Source organism: Pseudochaenichthys georgianus, unplaced genomic scaffold (genome assembly GCF_902827115.2).
Source record: "Pseudochaenichthys georgianus unplaced genomic scaffold, fPseGeo1.2 scaffold_738_arrow_ctg1, whole genome shotgun sequence".
NCBI classification, from domain to species: domain Eukaryota; kingdom Metazoa; phylum Chordata; class Actinopteri; order Perciformes; family Channichthyidae; genus Pseudochaenichthys; species Pseudochaenichthys georgianus.
The window spans coordinates 37,420-52,479 of NW_027263290.1; the positions used below are offsets into that span (position 1 = coordinate 37,420).

General features: G+C 42.6%; 1 protein-coding gene across 1 annotated transcript in view; it reads left to right on the forward strand.

The window, feature by feature from the left end:
* LOC117444125 (dynein heavy chain domain-containing protein 1) overlaps nucleotides 1-15,060 on the forward strand; it is a gene marked incomplete at its 3' end in the record, with an annotated part of 69,447 nt that overhangs the window by 25,695 nt on the left and 28,692 nt on the right. Inside the window, exons 22-29 of the mRNA XM_034079821.1 lie at nucleotides 54-3,099; nucleotides 3,187-3,289; nucleotides 3,430-3,589; nucleotides 3,681-3,963; nucleotides 4,444-5,929; nucleotides 6,062-6,167; nucleotides 10,856-10,970; nucleotides 11,054-11,240. Coding sequence (XP_033935712.1) covers nucleotides 54-3,099; nucleotides 3,187-3,289; nucleotides 3,430-3,589; nucleotides 3,681-3,963; nucleotides 4,444-5,929; nucleotides 6,062-6,167; nucleotides 10,856-10,970; nucleotides 11,054-11,240 — 5,486 coding nt within the window. The remainder of the gene's footprint in view (nucleotides 1-53; nucleotides 3,100-3,186; nucleotides 3,290-3,429; nucleotides 3,590-3,680; nucleotides 3,964-4,443; nucleotides 5,930-6,061; nucleotides 6,168-10,855; nucleotides 10,971-11,053; nucleotides 11,241-15,060) is intronic.

The window sequence follows — 15,060 nt, forward strand, 5'->3', positions numbered from 1 at the left end:
AACGTTGCCGTCCTATGAATCTGATTGCAGAGCTTTTCCTATTTTCTTCACAGCTGGAACAATTCCAACCAATTGATGAGACCTTTAAGGACATTATGCAGTCCGTCTCAGGTGACCCTCATGTGTGGAACTTTGTTAATCCAAAGAAAACAAATGAGAGATTTTTTGGCAGAAACTTCCACCAGATTCTCGTTGACGGCGTCTCTACAATGGAGGCCATTTCCAGCCAGATGTCTGACCTCCTGGAGAGCCTCTGTCAACAGTTTCCAAGACTGTGGTTCTTAAGTGATTGGGAGAGGATACAGCTACTCTCCTTTGATCCAACACCTTGCACACTGCAGCCTTTTGTATGCAAATGCTTTAAAGGGATACGTCGGCTAGAAGTGGATTGTGTAATACCATCTAATCAGACCGGTGTAAAGATCTGTGGGGCTACGTCTGAGAGTCAGATGAAGGTTCTGGGGTTTTTCGGCAGCCTCCAGGAGCACATTACCTTTCCGTCTCCTTTGGAGCCAAATCCCAATGCCTTAGGTTGGCTTTCTATCTTTGAGAAAGAGTTAACGTCGACCATGGTGCAACTCATGAAGAAATGTGCTGTTGTGAGAATGCAGCTTGAACCACACACTGAAGATGTGGCATTTGATAAAGAAGTAAAAGACGTTGTATTTCAAATTGCTGAAAGAAGGAAAGTCGCCCTCCCTGTGCTGGATCTCGTGTCTGAATACCCTCTTCAGTGTCTGCTGGTGGTGGAGGAGGCAGTTTGGTGCCAGTCTGTCCTACGAGCTTTCCAAGAGTCAAGTCCAGTGATGTTAAGAAACATAAAGGCATATAACTCTGCAAAATGGAAAACCCTTGGCCGTTTCATACGGGATGGAGTCACAGGGTCTGACTGTGAGTCTTTGGTCTCCAAGTACAGGATGATGTGTCTGCGAGCTTTGGTGCAACTTACAATGAAGCATTCCCAGCAGCTTTCTCGGCTCATGGAGGTGCAGAGTCTTCCAGAGTCGTCTTTCGAGTGGCTAAGTTTCATGAAGTATCATATCAACTCAGAAGATTGTAGTCTGACGGATGATCCGACATGTCACGTGGATGTTTTGGGCCATCGACTCCAATATGATTATGAGTATTTTGGTCCAGAAGATTGTGTGATGGGACACACTCCAGCCACAGATCGGGCGATACTGGGGATTCTCCTGGCTCTCAAAGGCTACAGGTGTGGGTTTGTGAGGGGACCGTGCATGTCTGGAAAGAAAACAACAGTGGTTCAGTTGGGAAAAGCGTTGGGGCGAATGGTTGTCAACTTGCAATGTTGTCCAACTATGAGCCCCGGTGTTGTTCAGAGAATGCTGTTGGGTGCTCTTCAGACTGGAGCGTGGCTTCTGCTGGACTCTGTAGACCTACTGACACAAGGATTACTTTCAATGCTGGGCCAGCATCTATTTGACATCCAACAATCCTTCGCAGAGTTCACACAAAAGAAGAACCAAAGACTGAGAGAGGAGCCAAAGGACTGGAATGCTGACGGGGTCCCGGATTGCACAAACCTCCATTCAGATTGTCACATGGTGATTGCAGGGAAAAGCATTTCTGCCAGACCAAGCTATGGATGTGTTGTCATCTCATCCAAAGGGTATTCATCTGAGGTTCCAGAGATTCTGCGATGTGCTACCAGACCCGTCGCTTTAACCCTTCCAGATTACAGGATCATCGCAGAAGTAATGCTGACTTCCATTGGTTACTCAGACGCCGTGTCTTTAAGTCAACGTCTGGTGGACCTCATCAGCCTGGCCCAGGATTCCCTCTGTCTGCCGGATTCCATCAACGACCACCAGAGCTGCTATCTTGTCCTCTTGCAAAAGATCATCTCTGCATCTGAAATGCACTTCCAACAAAGTGAAAGGCAAAAATACATTTCTGATGAGGCCGATCCTACGCCTTCAGAAACTGTGACTGTCAGAGTTGATGACAAGGACAGAAAAGAAGCTGAAAACCCCTCCAGGTTTCGCAGTTCTCATTTGTCCATTATACAGGGATTAATGGAGGAGACAGCCATTGTCAAAGCCATTCTTTCTGTCTCATTACCTGTTCTTTATGAACAAAAGAAAGCCTTGCAGTTCTCCATCCTTCTCAAGGAAACATTCCCTATTGCATGCCAGTTTCCTCTCTTCCAAGAGTACATCGAGGAAGAAGAAAAGACTCAACTTAAATATGCACTAACAGAAGAATTACAAAGGAAATGTTTTCATGCTGACGCTGAAATAATAAGCAGTTCTCTGAGACTCTACCATGCCATGAAACTCTCTCCCGCAGTTATTCTCATAGGCCCTTCAGGTAGTGGAAAGACAACCTGTCGCTGTGCTCTCGCTGAAGCACTCAACCACCTGGCTGCGTTGACAGAACATGACAATAGGATGGAAGGAGATACCCCACAGATCTCAACCTGGAACTCTGTGGACACCGTGGTTTTATTTCCTAACGCCATGTCCCACACGGAGCTATTCGGCAGCTTCTGTGAAAAGAGAGGATGGCAAGATGGAGCTGTAGTAAAGGTGCTGAGAGATTCAGAACCAAAGATCTGCAGCAAGAATCAGAAAAGTGATCAGATACATAAATGGCTGGTGATGGATGGGAATCCTGTAGGCTGGTTGGACTACTTAACTACGATGTGCAGTCCTCAGGACCCGTTTCTGTGCCTGTCATCAGGGGAAATACTGCCATCCCAACCACACCTTAGACTAGTGATGGAGGTCACTGATCTACGCGATGCAAGTCCCTCTGCAGTGACCCGCTGCAGCCTGGTCTATTTCTCAGGGTCTGATCTGTGGAAGGCTGTGTGGAGGAGTGCAATGGATGCTCTGTCTTCTGAACACAAACTAGATCAAGGAACCATGAACATGTGGAATCGTCTGGCTGAAGATCTGTTCTCCGACACGCTTACCGCTTTAACATCTGCAATCCTAAATGAAGGAGAATCTCTTGGAAGCGTTGTGCATGGGATGAGAGAAATCACGTCGTTTGTTCGGATCCTACGAGCCCTCCTTCAGCATGTCGGGAAGGAAGGGGACAAAGCTGGGGCAACACCACAAGTGGACACAAAAGGTATAACCAGGACGGTTGAACAGAAATTCAAGCTAAGGTAGTGACTTAACTTTTATTATTACTTCATAGCCTATGTTCTTCCACCAGATACACCTCTACACAGAGCCGGATCAGACAGCAAAGGCCTGCTGAACAGAAACCTTTTCCTGGTGGCTTATATTTGGGGATTTAGTGGACATCTGCATCCTCGGTAAGACCGTTTTGGTTTTCTTATCAAAATGATGCCATACATAATCAATTTTGTATGTTATTGCAAAATAAATCACATATTTCTGTACACAAACAACATCTCTCGCCAATTTTCTTCACATACTTTATGATTTCCTTCAGCCACTGGCCACGGTTCGACTCAGTGGCCCATCAAGTGCTGTTTACCTGCCGATACAGAATTGTGGTTCCTGATGGAGAGAGTGTGTTTGAATACTTTTTTAACATCGACATCAAGACATGCTCCAAGAACACACTTCTGACAAAATCGATTCCTCCAATGGTTTGTCCAGAATACTCTTGTGCATTGAAAGTACACACATATATAATACATCTGTTTAAACATTATAACTAACACATGTCTTGTTATTTAGTATAGGAAGTATGCCTCTCTTCTGAACATCATGTTGGAGGCGAACCAGCCGGTGTTGCTCTCAGGAGAACCCGGCTCTGGAAAAACGACTCTGTGCAGAACGTTGCTGAGTTTTGAGAAGCCACACATTACTCTACCAGCCAGTCCTCTGCTGAGATCCAGAGACCTACACACCGTACTGAAGACCATCAACTGCACGAAGAACTGCAGAGACACTCAGGGTCCCAATGCAAAACAGACGGGACTGCTGGTCTTTGTGGATGATTTGCACGAAGCCGCCAGAGGTGAGTAAGAACATTAAAGGTAACCTATTATGCTAAATCTACTTTTACATACATATTTGAGATTCTGAACGGAACAAAGACGCCTCTCTTTTTGTCCTGATACATCTCTTTGAAAACCCGTCTGAAAATGAGCTGATCAGATTTTGGTCACTTTGTGATGTCATAATATTTTTTAACCCCCCCCCCCCCATTGAGTTCTTTGTAACCAAATGTCTCTCAGAGGGGCGTGGGGAGGGGCTCCTTGTTTTCATCTGAAGTAACAGACAGAGAATCAGCACTTTGGAAACAGGGCTGAAACAGAGGGGATTATGGGTAATGCTGCAATGATCTGTTTGGTGTTTCAGCCAATCAGAGACAGGCTCTGTGTATATCTGAGACCTGTGATATATTGATGAGAAACAGTACAATAGGGGACTTTTAACTTCAGGGCATTTAGTTTGAAGCTTCTTGAGGTTCATATCTATATTGTGCCCGTTATAGATGTCTTTGGGAAGATGTCTACGGCTCTAGACACGCTGCGACAGAGTATCTCGACGGGACGGATTCTAACATTTGACGGCTACAACTTCAAGTTATTGAGTGCTGCTTCCCTCAGCTACATGGCCACCTGTTGTGTCTCTGGATCACACAGTACAGTGATTTCCTCCAGGCTCTCACGCCTGTTCTCCAGCTTTGTGCTCCCCAGCCTTTCTATGGACGTCATATTGTCTATCCATTCTCCTCGGCTAACGATGTGGCTCAAAGAAACGCAACTAACGCAGAGTGCTGAGGATATGGCATGTTGCATTATCACTGCAACTAAGAAAGTGTACGATGCCGTGTGTGACCAATTCAAGCCTACTGTGCAGAGGCCCCTTTTCATATTTTCCCATCATGACCTTCAGAAGGTGTTTAAGGGTTTGTGTCTTTGGCAGCCTCGCAGAGGGACAATGCAACAAAAGGAGGAAACAATCCTTCCAGAGTCTGAACCAGTCCTTAACATCGCACATCTCTGGATGCACGAGTGTTTGCGTACATTCAGCGACAGGTTATGCTCCGAGGATGACAGCAAAACTCTTGCGTCCCTCATAGCCATGGCAGCAACAACTCACTATGGAAGTAGATTGGCTGATGCAACTTCTCCTGTCAGTTTGGATGTCACAAGGCTGGATATTCACACACTCCCCTCGGACACTGGAGGTCAGCCAATAGCTAAGAGTTTAGGTAACCGTAATTTCCCTCAAGAGACAAAACCCGCTGGACAATCCGACCTGAAGAAAGGCCAGACCTTGACTGAACCTTCCTCTTTGTCTGGAAACATTTCGTCAGTAGAAGAAAGCCTAAAAACTCATGCTATGCAACCCCAGATTCTTCAGCACATGGAGGACAAACTGGCTAATCTCGTGTATGGTCCTGATCTTTCGGAGGCTCCAATGAATCAGAAACACATTTTTAAGTGTGGCTCTACTTACCAGGACAGAGACCTTGAGGTATTACTGCAGCAACTGCGTGTCCTCATCAGCAGAAACAAGGAAGACAAAGGACAGGAAGCTGATTATAATATTTTAAATAGATGCGTGGTGCACAGACAGAGGGTGGGTCAGCTGTTACACATCCTCCGGGCGCTGCTTATACCCGGAGGTCACGGACTGCTGATGGCCTCCAACAAAGGCACCGGTCGTAAAACCACAGTGCGTTTAGCTGCCTTGATAACCGGATACCTGCTGATGGAGGTGCATCCCGGTAACGAGCATGAGTTGCACGAAATCCTCAAAGAAGCTGTGAACAAAACAAGAGTGGATGGAGTTAGGGTCATCATACTGGTTCATGAAGGAGTCAGTCAGCCAATCAGATGGGAGCTGCTGGCGGCGATGGCTCACCGAACACAAGCAGGACTTTACACCGAGGATCTGAGGAACGTTGTTTCCAGAGCCACTGATGTGAGGAAGTCAAGACGATATCGTATGGACTACTGGATGTCTGAGAAGTAAGAGGAACCTGCCTTAAATATTGGGATGTTGTTGTTGCCACGTTTAGATCTTATTTAAAGAAAACAAATCTGGGCTGAAATTTGAAAAAGTGATTAATTGTTAATCAAGTTAATACTGTTTGTTTACAGGTACTTGAGCCAACTCCACAGAAATGTGCACGTGTTCCTGTTGCTGCCCTTCACACTGACAGACAGCAGTGAGGCTCCTGCAAACAATGGAGACCGTGGATTGACCGTAAATACCGTTTTTATTTATTTCTTACAACACCTGTCACTGAACCAATGTACCTGTAATTAAATATTGAAACTCAAACTGTTCTTTTATGACCAGATAGTTGGGAAAGTCAACCTGCAGACAAACATTTAAACAGGTTCCAAACATTACTAATTAACCTGTTTAGCCCCATGCCCCCATGCCCCATCGTGCATCGGACATCGTGCAAGAAACAGCGTCTCAGGGCTTCTTAAAGAAATGCTCCACTCATTAGATAATTAATCAAAACTTCAGTATTTAGTGAAACATGTTTAAACCATACCCTGAAGAGATCAGCGATGTTCCCCGGTAAATAATGATTTTATAGCTCTTTTTTATCAAGACCTGTATATTCCGTCTGGCCGCCGCCATGTTTGCCATTTTCAGTAGTCACGTGATGGTCGTGACGTCATCCATGCGTTCACTTTGTCAACACACGGAAACATGGTGGAGTATTTCAGTTCGCACTCGTCAGCAGAGGAACACGTTTTGACCAATGTGAAGAGATTGGATGGGGGAATTCAGCCATACATATCAGTATGACAATACGACACCCTCTGTCCTTAGACCCTCTGTCCTTAGACCCTCACATCGTACAAGGAAAAACTTCCAAAGAAAACCCCCAGTTTAAGGGAACATGGGAGAAACCTCAGGGAGAGCAGCAGAGGAGGGATCCCTCTCCCAGGACGGACAGACGTGCAATAGATGCCGTGTGTAAATTGAAGAGATAATACATTTGCAACATAGGTAGTCCAGATGTTTGAAAATGCATGTGTGTATAATGGGAAGATGATATAAGATACTATATGTATGCATGTAGTACCACCCTTGCTAGCGATTCCCTCTCTAGTTTAGCATACTCAGCTTCGTTGTCCCTGGCCATAGAATCACGATTTTATGGGGCCGGAAAAACTGGGGGGAAATACACACTAGCCGGTACTACGCTATATGGAAAGGCCACCAAAAACGGTCCTGGCCTGGACGTTAAAACGGGGCTAGCCGCTGCAATGGAAATGCGCTATAACATATTCTTACTCCGAGCACTACTTCTGCTCCTCCGTCGCTTCACACTTGCAGAGGGCGATTTCTCAACTGGCCGAACTGGTGTCCTGGTCGGTGATGACACCAGAAAGACCGATGGTACTGCATCTCCATTGAGTAATGGTTGTTCTTTAAATCCCATGTTATGTTTGATCATACTCTCAGAGTAGTCGTCCGGAAATGTGAAATGTTCGCTGCATACACGAGCCTGTAAATCTCTCGGTTCGGGCCGGCCACATTTCGCTAGCCACTGCCTCCGAACGTACTTCTTATGCTTACCTTTTGGCAACAGATGGAACCGAGCATTCCGTGGATTGTTCCTATCCGAATTATGGCAATATTTCGCGATACAGTGAGGCATATTTGAAGAGAGAAACTACAGTAAATAACATGGAGATCAACGTGTCTTCGAAAACCAAACGCATGGATTACGTCACGTCCGGGAAATGGCGGCGCCCACAGTGTTAATGTTATTTCGGTAATTAATCAGTTTAAAATCACTGGTAATGTCATCGGATTAAAAAAAAAAAAAGAGACTTGCAGAGACTGGTCTGTTTTATCGGATGATAATTTTTTTAAAATGAGTGTCATGAGCATACCATTCCTTTAACATTGAACAAACTGTGAATGTGTCATACCCACATAATGGGAAGAAACCCAGCTAACTGACTATACAAACCGTTTGAACCGAAACAAAACACAAGTCTCACAAGAAGCGTCTAAATGAGCCCTGAGCGAAAAAATAGAACTCACGGTATAAACACGTTATTATATGGCATCATATCACCCCGGTCCTCAAAGAACTCCACTGGCTCCCCGTTTTCACACCGCAAACTCCTGGTCCTCACTTACAAAGCCCTCCACCATCTGGCCCCCCCTACCTCACTGACCTCCTCACCCTCTACCAACCACCCCGGTCCCTCAGATCCTCATCAGCCGGTTTGCTTTCCATCCCCAAGGCCAGACTCCGGAGCTTCGGGGACAGAGCCTTCTCTGGGGCAGCCCCGAAGCTCTGGAACTACCTCCCCCAAGACCTCTGTGAGTCTGAGTCCCTCACCCTGTTCCAGTCCCGCCTCAAAACCCACCTCTTCAACTCTCTATCCATAAGCCCCGCCCCCTCAACCAACTTCCTCCTGACTGCTTTTCTGTTTTGTTTCTTTTTGGTGTTGTCTTTGTCTTTGTTTTGTTTGTCTACCCTCCCTCCCAAATGTAAAGCGTCTTTGGGTTCAGAAAAGCGCTATATAAAATTAATTTATTATTATTATTATTATTATTACTTATCGGATCTGCACAACAAAGATATCAGCTAGCAAGCTGTGATTCCACAGATTCTAGATGTATAAGTATCATCACTGAGCGATCAAAACTCGCCACAGGGGAATCAAACCCAGACATCACACAACGTAGCTTTAGGTAGCCAACACGGCAATATGTCTCACCTTTGCTGTTGTTCTGATCAAAAGTTGTGTTCAATGGCATTACAACGATAAACACACTGCTGAAGGTTAATCCATAGGTTACTCCAGTGGCTCTCAAACTTTTTCTGTCAGGCCGCCCCTTTGGAGAAAAACAAATGTTGGGCCCCCCCAACACAAGTCAGGCTCAGTAAGAGAGAGATTTATTTTGGGGTGCTGTGGGGTAGCTTGACGTTTCATAGAGGGTGCTCAAACATTTAGGGTTTCCCATTAATGCACCAGCGCTACAGAGGAACTTTCTACTGCAACACTCCCCACATATACACAATGTACCCGCGACTGTTACAATGAAGGCTCGATAATCAGCTCACAGCATATAGGTGTAAGCAGGGGTAAAGTGCTATTGTTATAGGTGGTGTGTGGACCTCACATAGGGGGGTCCGGGGGCATGCTCCCCCGGGAAGATTCATTTTTAAATATTGAAGTTAAAGCATCAATCTGGTGCACTTTGAGAGCAACATGAGAGATCTATACCTCTCTCAACACCCAGATGAAACTGACCTGGAAACAGATTTACTTTTTCTTTATGGATATTTTACAAATCACCCTTTTAAACTTTATTCTTGTTTTAGTGTCATATAGTATTTCATAGCTGTTTTTATGTATTCTCTTATTTTTTTATAACTATAATGACCATATAAACGTGTGCCTCGGAAATAATTGTTTACATAAATGGTGACCAAACCGTTTGAGACCCACTGAGATAACTAAAGTTAACTATCTGAACACTGAGAGAGTCCTTTAGCTCACGGAGCCTCTCAGTCTGACAGGGAGGACTCTCCTCCAGCTTGTTGTTGAAAAAACTCCTTATATCCGTTAGCGTAGCTCGCTAGCACCAGAAGCTAACAACAACGATCTCCGGTACCGGTGCGCTCTCTCTCGCTCGCACACGCACACAAAATGGCTCGTTCCACACACACAGATCCGAGCTTCAATGAAACACAGAGACCCAGACGTAATAGTACTGCATCATATTATTTTCGAAAATCATAATTTTTCAAATTATGATTTTTTTTTTTTTAAATCTTTTTTTTTAATAACCATTTTCCCTCCTGGTCTCTCGCGCCCCCCCTGCCATGCCTCTGCGCCCCCTACTTTGGGAACCACTGGGTTAATCCAATGTGTCTGTGTCACTTTGAAATGATTACTGATAATCCATCAGCAATAAACCTAGTTTTCAGTTTTCAGAGCGTAACAAAGCTTTCGACTGCGTGCGCATCACTCTCACTCCTCAATGGAACGTGTATGTGGATTTAGGACCTTTCCCTTTGATTCTATTGGCTCTAACGGTTCAAAAGAGGTGTCAATCATCATAATCGACCATTGGGTTCCAGAGAAACGGCAAATGACCCCAGAAGTGGTTTTTTTCTTTTCTAAACCTCTCTAAAAAGCTCAAACTTCACTTGTTTTGCATCAATCTTGAAACAGGGTACTTATTATATGTTATGTTTGGATTCCTAAAATCTCTAGTCTACCTTACCATCATCCAAGGGTGGTTTTCACTATAAGTAATGTTTTTTTTTTGGACGGACACTATAATTTTGTTTTGTTTACTGTGTTCAATTTGAATTTACTTTAAAATAAAAACATCTATATTGATTCTGACTGTTCTGCATCCAACTCACAGGTTCATCCTTGCTTTGAGAAAAAAGATTATTAATTTAACCCTTTTAGAAGGGAAGATATTCATTTGTTCTGGGAATGTCATTTTCGAGCCTGAGACCTGAAGAACAGGCTCAGGGCTTAACAGAATACCACATCCAATATCATTTAACTCTTAAAATGGATGCAGTGTTTGGTCTTTCATTTCTACAAGATTTGCTTCAAAGTTTTTTTCAGAATTAACCAAAACAACTGTCACTAAAAAGGTATATCATTGGGTATATCAAAATGAAAATGTACCAATATTATCAAGCTGGTTTACAATATTTTATATAATTAACACAATTTAAAATAAAACCTTGAAATAGATGTTCAGTGTTTGGTGTTTTATTTCTGCATCTTCACTTAAGATTTCCTTCAAACAAACTGTAGTCCATGTTGTTGTGTATACGAAGTACTGAATCTACTCTGGTGCGATGGGTGGAAAGGGCTCTCTATACTAAGTGCAGGTCAAATTGAATATTGCATGCTATTCTATCCTTTGTGATGCAGACACAGCTGATGAAGGCTCTGAGCCTAAGTGTGTGTGTGGACATTTACCAGCCGTGGTCCAGACTGTCTCTAGTGGAAGTTGCTGCTCAATGCCTCAAAACAAACCCTCCTAAAAGTCAGTCTACACTCTCTTTATGTTTACCTCTTTTTACTGGTAGTGTCATATCTACAATGTGCTCTCCTTTTCCCTTTATTCAGCAGAGAGAGACACCTCAGAGGCCGGCCTGTCTGTGGTTATGGCAGGAATCCATCAGTCTGCATGTCAGTATGCGTCTGTGCTGCTCAGAGATCAGACGTTCAACCCTCAGACCTTTCTGGAGTTTGTTGCACACTTTCATCACCTCTTTAAACATCTGCACGCACAACATCAGAGCAGAGCCAACAGGTAAATATCCACTAACAGGTAGTTCTTCTTCTCTCTGTGTCTCCAATGTTTGATATGCTGCAGCTCCACTGTAGCTTAAAGAAGATAAGATAAGATAATGGACAATCTTGCACTATGTACATTCCCTAACATATAGAAGTGACTGTTATTTTGTTATTTTGATTGTTGTGTTTTATCTCAATGTGTAAATGTAAATGTTGATTGTATATGGGCCATTCTACCGATTTGGACCAAAGTCAGGTTGGACATGTTTTGAAATGTTGTATGTTTTTTTCCCAAAACTTTGTCCATATATATTTTGTCCCATATCTAAATGACACATATTTAGTAAAAGAACCGTACATTTTGATATCGTATTTTCAGACTGTATTGGAATGTTCTTCCTCTACCAAAAATGGTCACTACCGAAACATAGTACACTGTAGTAAAAATGTATTATATGAACCTGTTAAGATTGTTTTACCTTCCCTTATCTAAATAGTATTTTAACAAATATTTCTTGAGGGTTTTCACAATTAAATTAATAAAAGTGAATTTTTAATCAAATTTCAAAGTTCAATTTATACAATTCATAAACATAGCAATGCAAACTTTCTTTGTAAAATGCATAATACTGATCATATTGATTCAGATGATCAGTATCATATCGTTTTATTTGTCAATATACTTAATTTTTTACAAAACATCCAGTGTTTCGGTAGTGACTAGGGGTGTAACGGTATACGTATTCGTACCCAATATATTCGGTATGGGCCCTTCGGTTCGGTACACGTGTGTACCGAAGTGTACCGAACTAATATAACGTCAAACGTAAGAAATTGAGAACGTGAACAACTTTTTGGAAGTAATCTCAGGTGCTGCGTCGCATTCAGTGTAATTTGCTCCCATTGGGTTCAACGCGTCATAGAGCGAGCAAGTCATTTCATTGGACGAGAGGCATACTATGAGAGCTGGTCACAGGGATGTGTTCAAATTTAGTCAGTCATTTGAGGAACTGTCGAAATGGCGAACGCAGATCAAGATGAGCTCGAAAATCCTCCAGCATCATTGAAGTCTCCGGTTTGGGAACATTTTGGTTTCGCAGTTACGAACAAGGATGACGGACAAAGACAGGTGGACCGAACCAAAGCTGTTTGTCGGCATTGTTCAACTAAAATTGATTACGCGGCAGGCAATACATCAAACTTGCATACTCATTTGAAAAGGTATCACCCGAACGTGAATATCACCGATACTAGTACAGTACAGTTCAAGTACAGATTATTTCAGTTCATCGAAAAGCTGCACCTTAATGTTTATTTTATTATATTTTGTATTAATTTGAGTAAATATTCACAGTTTAATAATAATTAAAAACCCAAAACAAATATGTTATGTTTTGTGAGTACTAGTACAGTAAAGTTCAAATACAGATTATTTCAGTTCATCGAAATGCTGCACCTTAATGTTTATTTTATATTTATTTGAGTGAATACATTATTCACAGTTTAATAATAATGAAAAACCCCAACAAAATGTTTTATGTTTTTTGATCATTTTTTCTGCTGAACCGAACCATGACCTAAAAACCGAGGTACGTACCGAACGAAATGTTTGTGAACCGTTACACCCCTAGTAGTGGCCACAGTATTTTGTTCTCAAGGTTGTATCATATTCCCTCAACCTTATTGCTTAATCTTAACTCATAACATGCCTTATGTTGAAGTGTGAATGTTTGAAGCGACTGACCCAGAATCAGCACTTTAGTAACAGGCTGAAATAGAGGGGAATGAGGCTAGAATGGGTGATCTGTTTGGTATTTTGAGCAAAACACTTCATAGACATGTTTTTTATATATCTGAGACCAATAATATATGCCTAACAATAGTATAATAAGAGACCTTTAAAGTAACACACAGATTTTCAGACTTTAAAACACATTTATTTCAAAATGGTGGGATTTACCTGCTTCCATTTTGTCACTACCGAAACGATCATGTCAATTACCGAAACGTAACCATATGTTTCGGAAGTGACGATTCTAGCTAAAATTGAGCATAACTAAAGAATGCTAGCAAGTACATGGCTAGCATACACGTCTTTGAAGAGGTTTACATAACCTAATACTTTGCATAAAACAGGGGGGCGAGGCACGAGCGTCTTGTGACCATGCTGTTACCATGCCACTGCAACCTCTCATTCCCCTGATAGGTGGAGAGTTGCCCATATAGGCGGAGCTTCTTGTTTCTGACATCAGAGATATTTAAAATCTGGATCAGTCTGTATCAGATCCGTTGCAGCCCCGTTTTTAGAGATTTGGGTACGGAGGAAAAGAGAGAAGGTTGTGTTTTCTGACACTTGGTGAGTTCCCTGACACACCGGGGACACATATTCATGTATAAAAGACATACAAAAGTGCTTTTTGCATGATAGGTCCCCATTAATTGAAGATAATATGTGTTCGGTAGTGACAATTTTTAAGGTTACACGCCGATTTTCAGATTTTGGAACAGATTTCTATCAAAATTATGGGATCGAGCTACTTGCCATTCAGCCATGAGGGACAGGGATGCAGTGTCACTGCCTTGTGGTGTGGTTAAAAACCAGGCTCAGCCATTGGACTAAAACCCCTGATTTTTTGAGTATATAGTTTTTTTTATAAAGAAAATGATACCACAATAAATCTAAATATTCCAACTTCTGTTTGAATGTAATCATAAAGATCTTCTAAATACACCATTGAACTAAATAAAAAAAAATGTTTTAAGAGTTATTAACAGAAATTGAAATGTAGATGTCAGGGTTGGGGACAGCTCTCGGTCTCGCGGGCCGTATACAGCCCACGAGACCATTTGGTGTGGCCCTCGAGGTAATTTATAAACACACGCAAAAAAGAAAATAATTAAAGAAATCTAGACCGCAAAATAATTAAACAAGTGAGTGCCTGTTTTTCCTGGCCAAGGTCAGGGTCCTTGAAAAAAACACAAGCCGACACAGCCACGCAAAAACTGCAGCATGTGTACGGCTCCTTATGGGTACTGCAATTTTTGGAAGTGCCGGAGCGGAGCGGCGTTCTGGTGCTCTCCGTCAGATCTGCACCCCTGTCAGACGAGACATATACAGTACCACGTGATGACACGTTAATTGTAAGCCCAGTGGCGATCTGTCATACTGATCATACAGTCAATAACTTTGTTGTTATTAGCATCTGGTTAGCTAGCTATGCTAACAAATATAAGAAGCTTTTTCTACAACCAGTGAGGTAAAGGCACATCTTTATATGATCATTATAGTTATAAAAAAATAAGAGAATAAAGTAAACAGGTATAAAATACTATATGATAGTAAAAAAAAAGTTGTTATTAATAAACAAGAAGACAGTTTGAAAGGAGAGTGATTTGTAAAATACCCATCAAGAAAAAGAAAATCTGCTTACAGTTCTGTTTCATCTGGGTGTTGAGAGATGTATCCATAGATCTCTCCATGTTGCTCTCAAAGTGCACCAGATTGATGCTTTCAACTTCAACATTTCAAAAACAAATCTTCCCGGGGGAGCATGCCCCCCGGACCCCACTAGAGGAGGTTAGGTCCCCCCCCACTTAAATCATGTTCACATGGATAGGAAACTAAATACATTTGCACACATCTTGTGTCCATATCTTTCTGTTTTGGTGGTCATGCCACAACCGTGCACGTGCATGCGTGAGTCATGGCAAGATATCTGGTTGCTTTTTCTTTGCACAGCTTGAAAGAAAGGTGAAATGAGTGGGCTGTGATTTTAGTATTTTTAAGCAGAGGTCAATAATTTGTATGGCCGTCGGAGGATGTTGAAAACATTGAA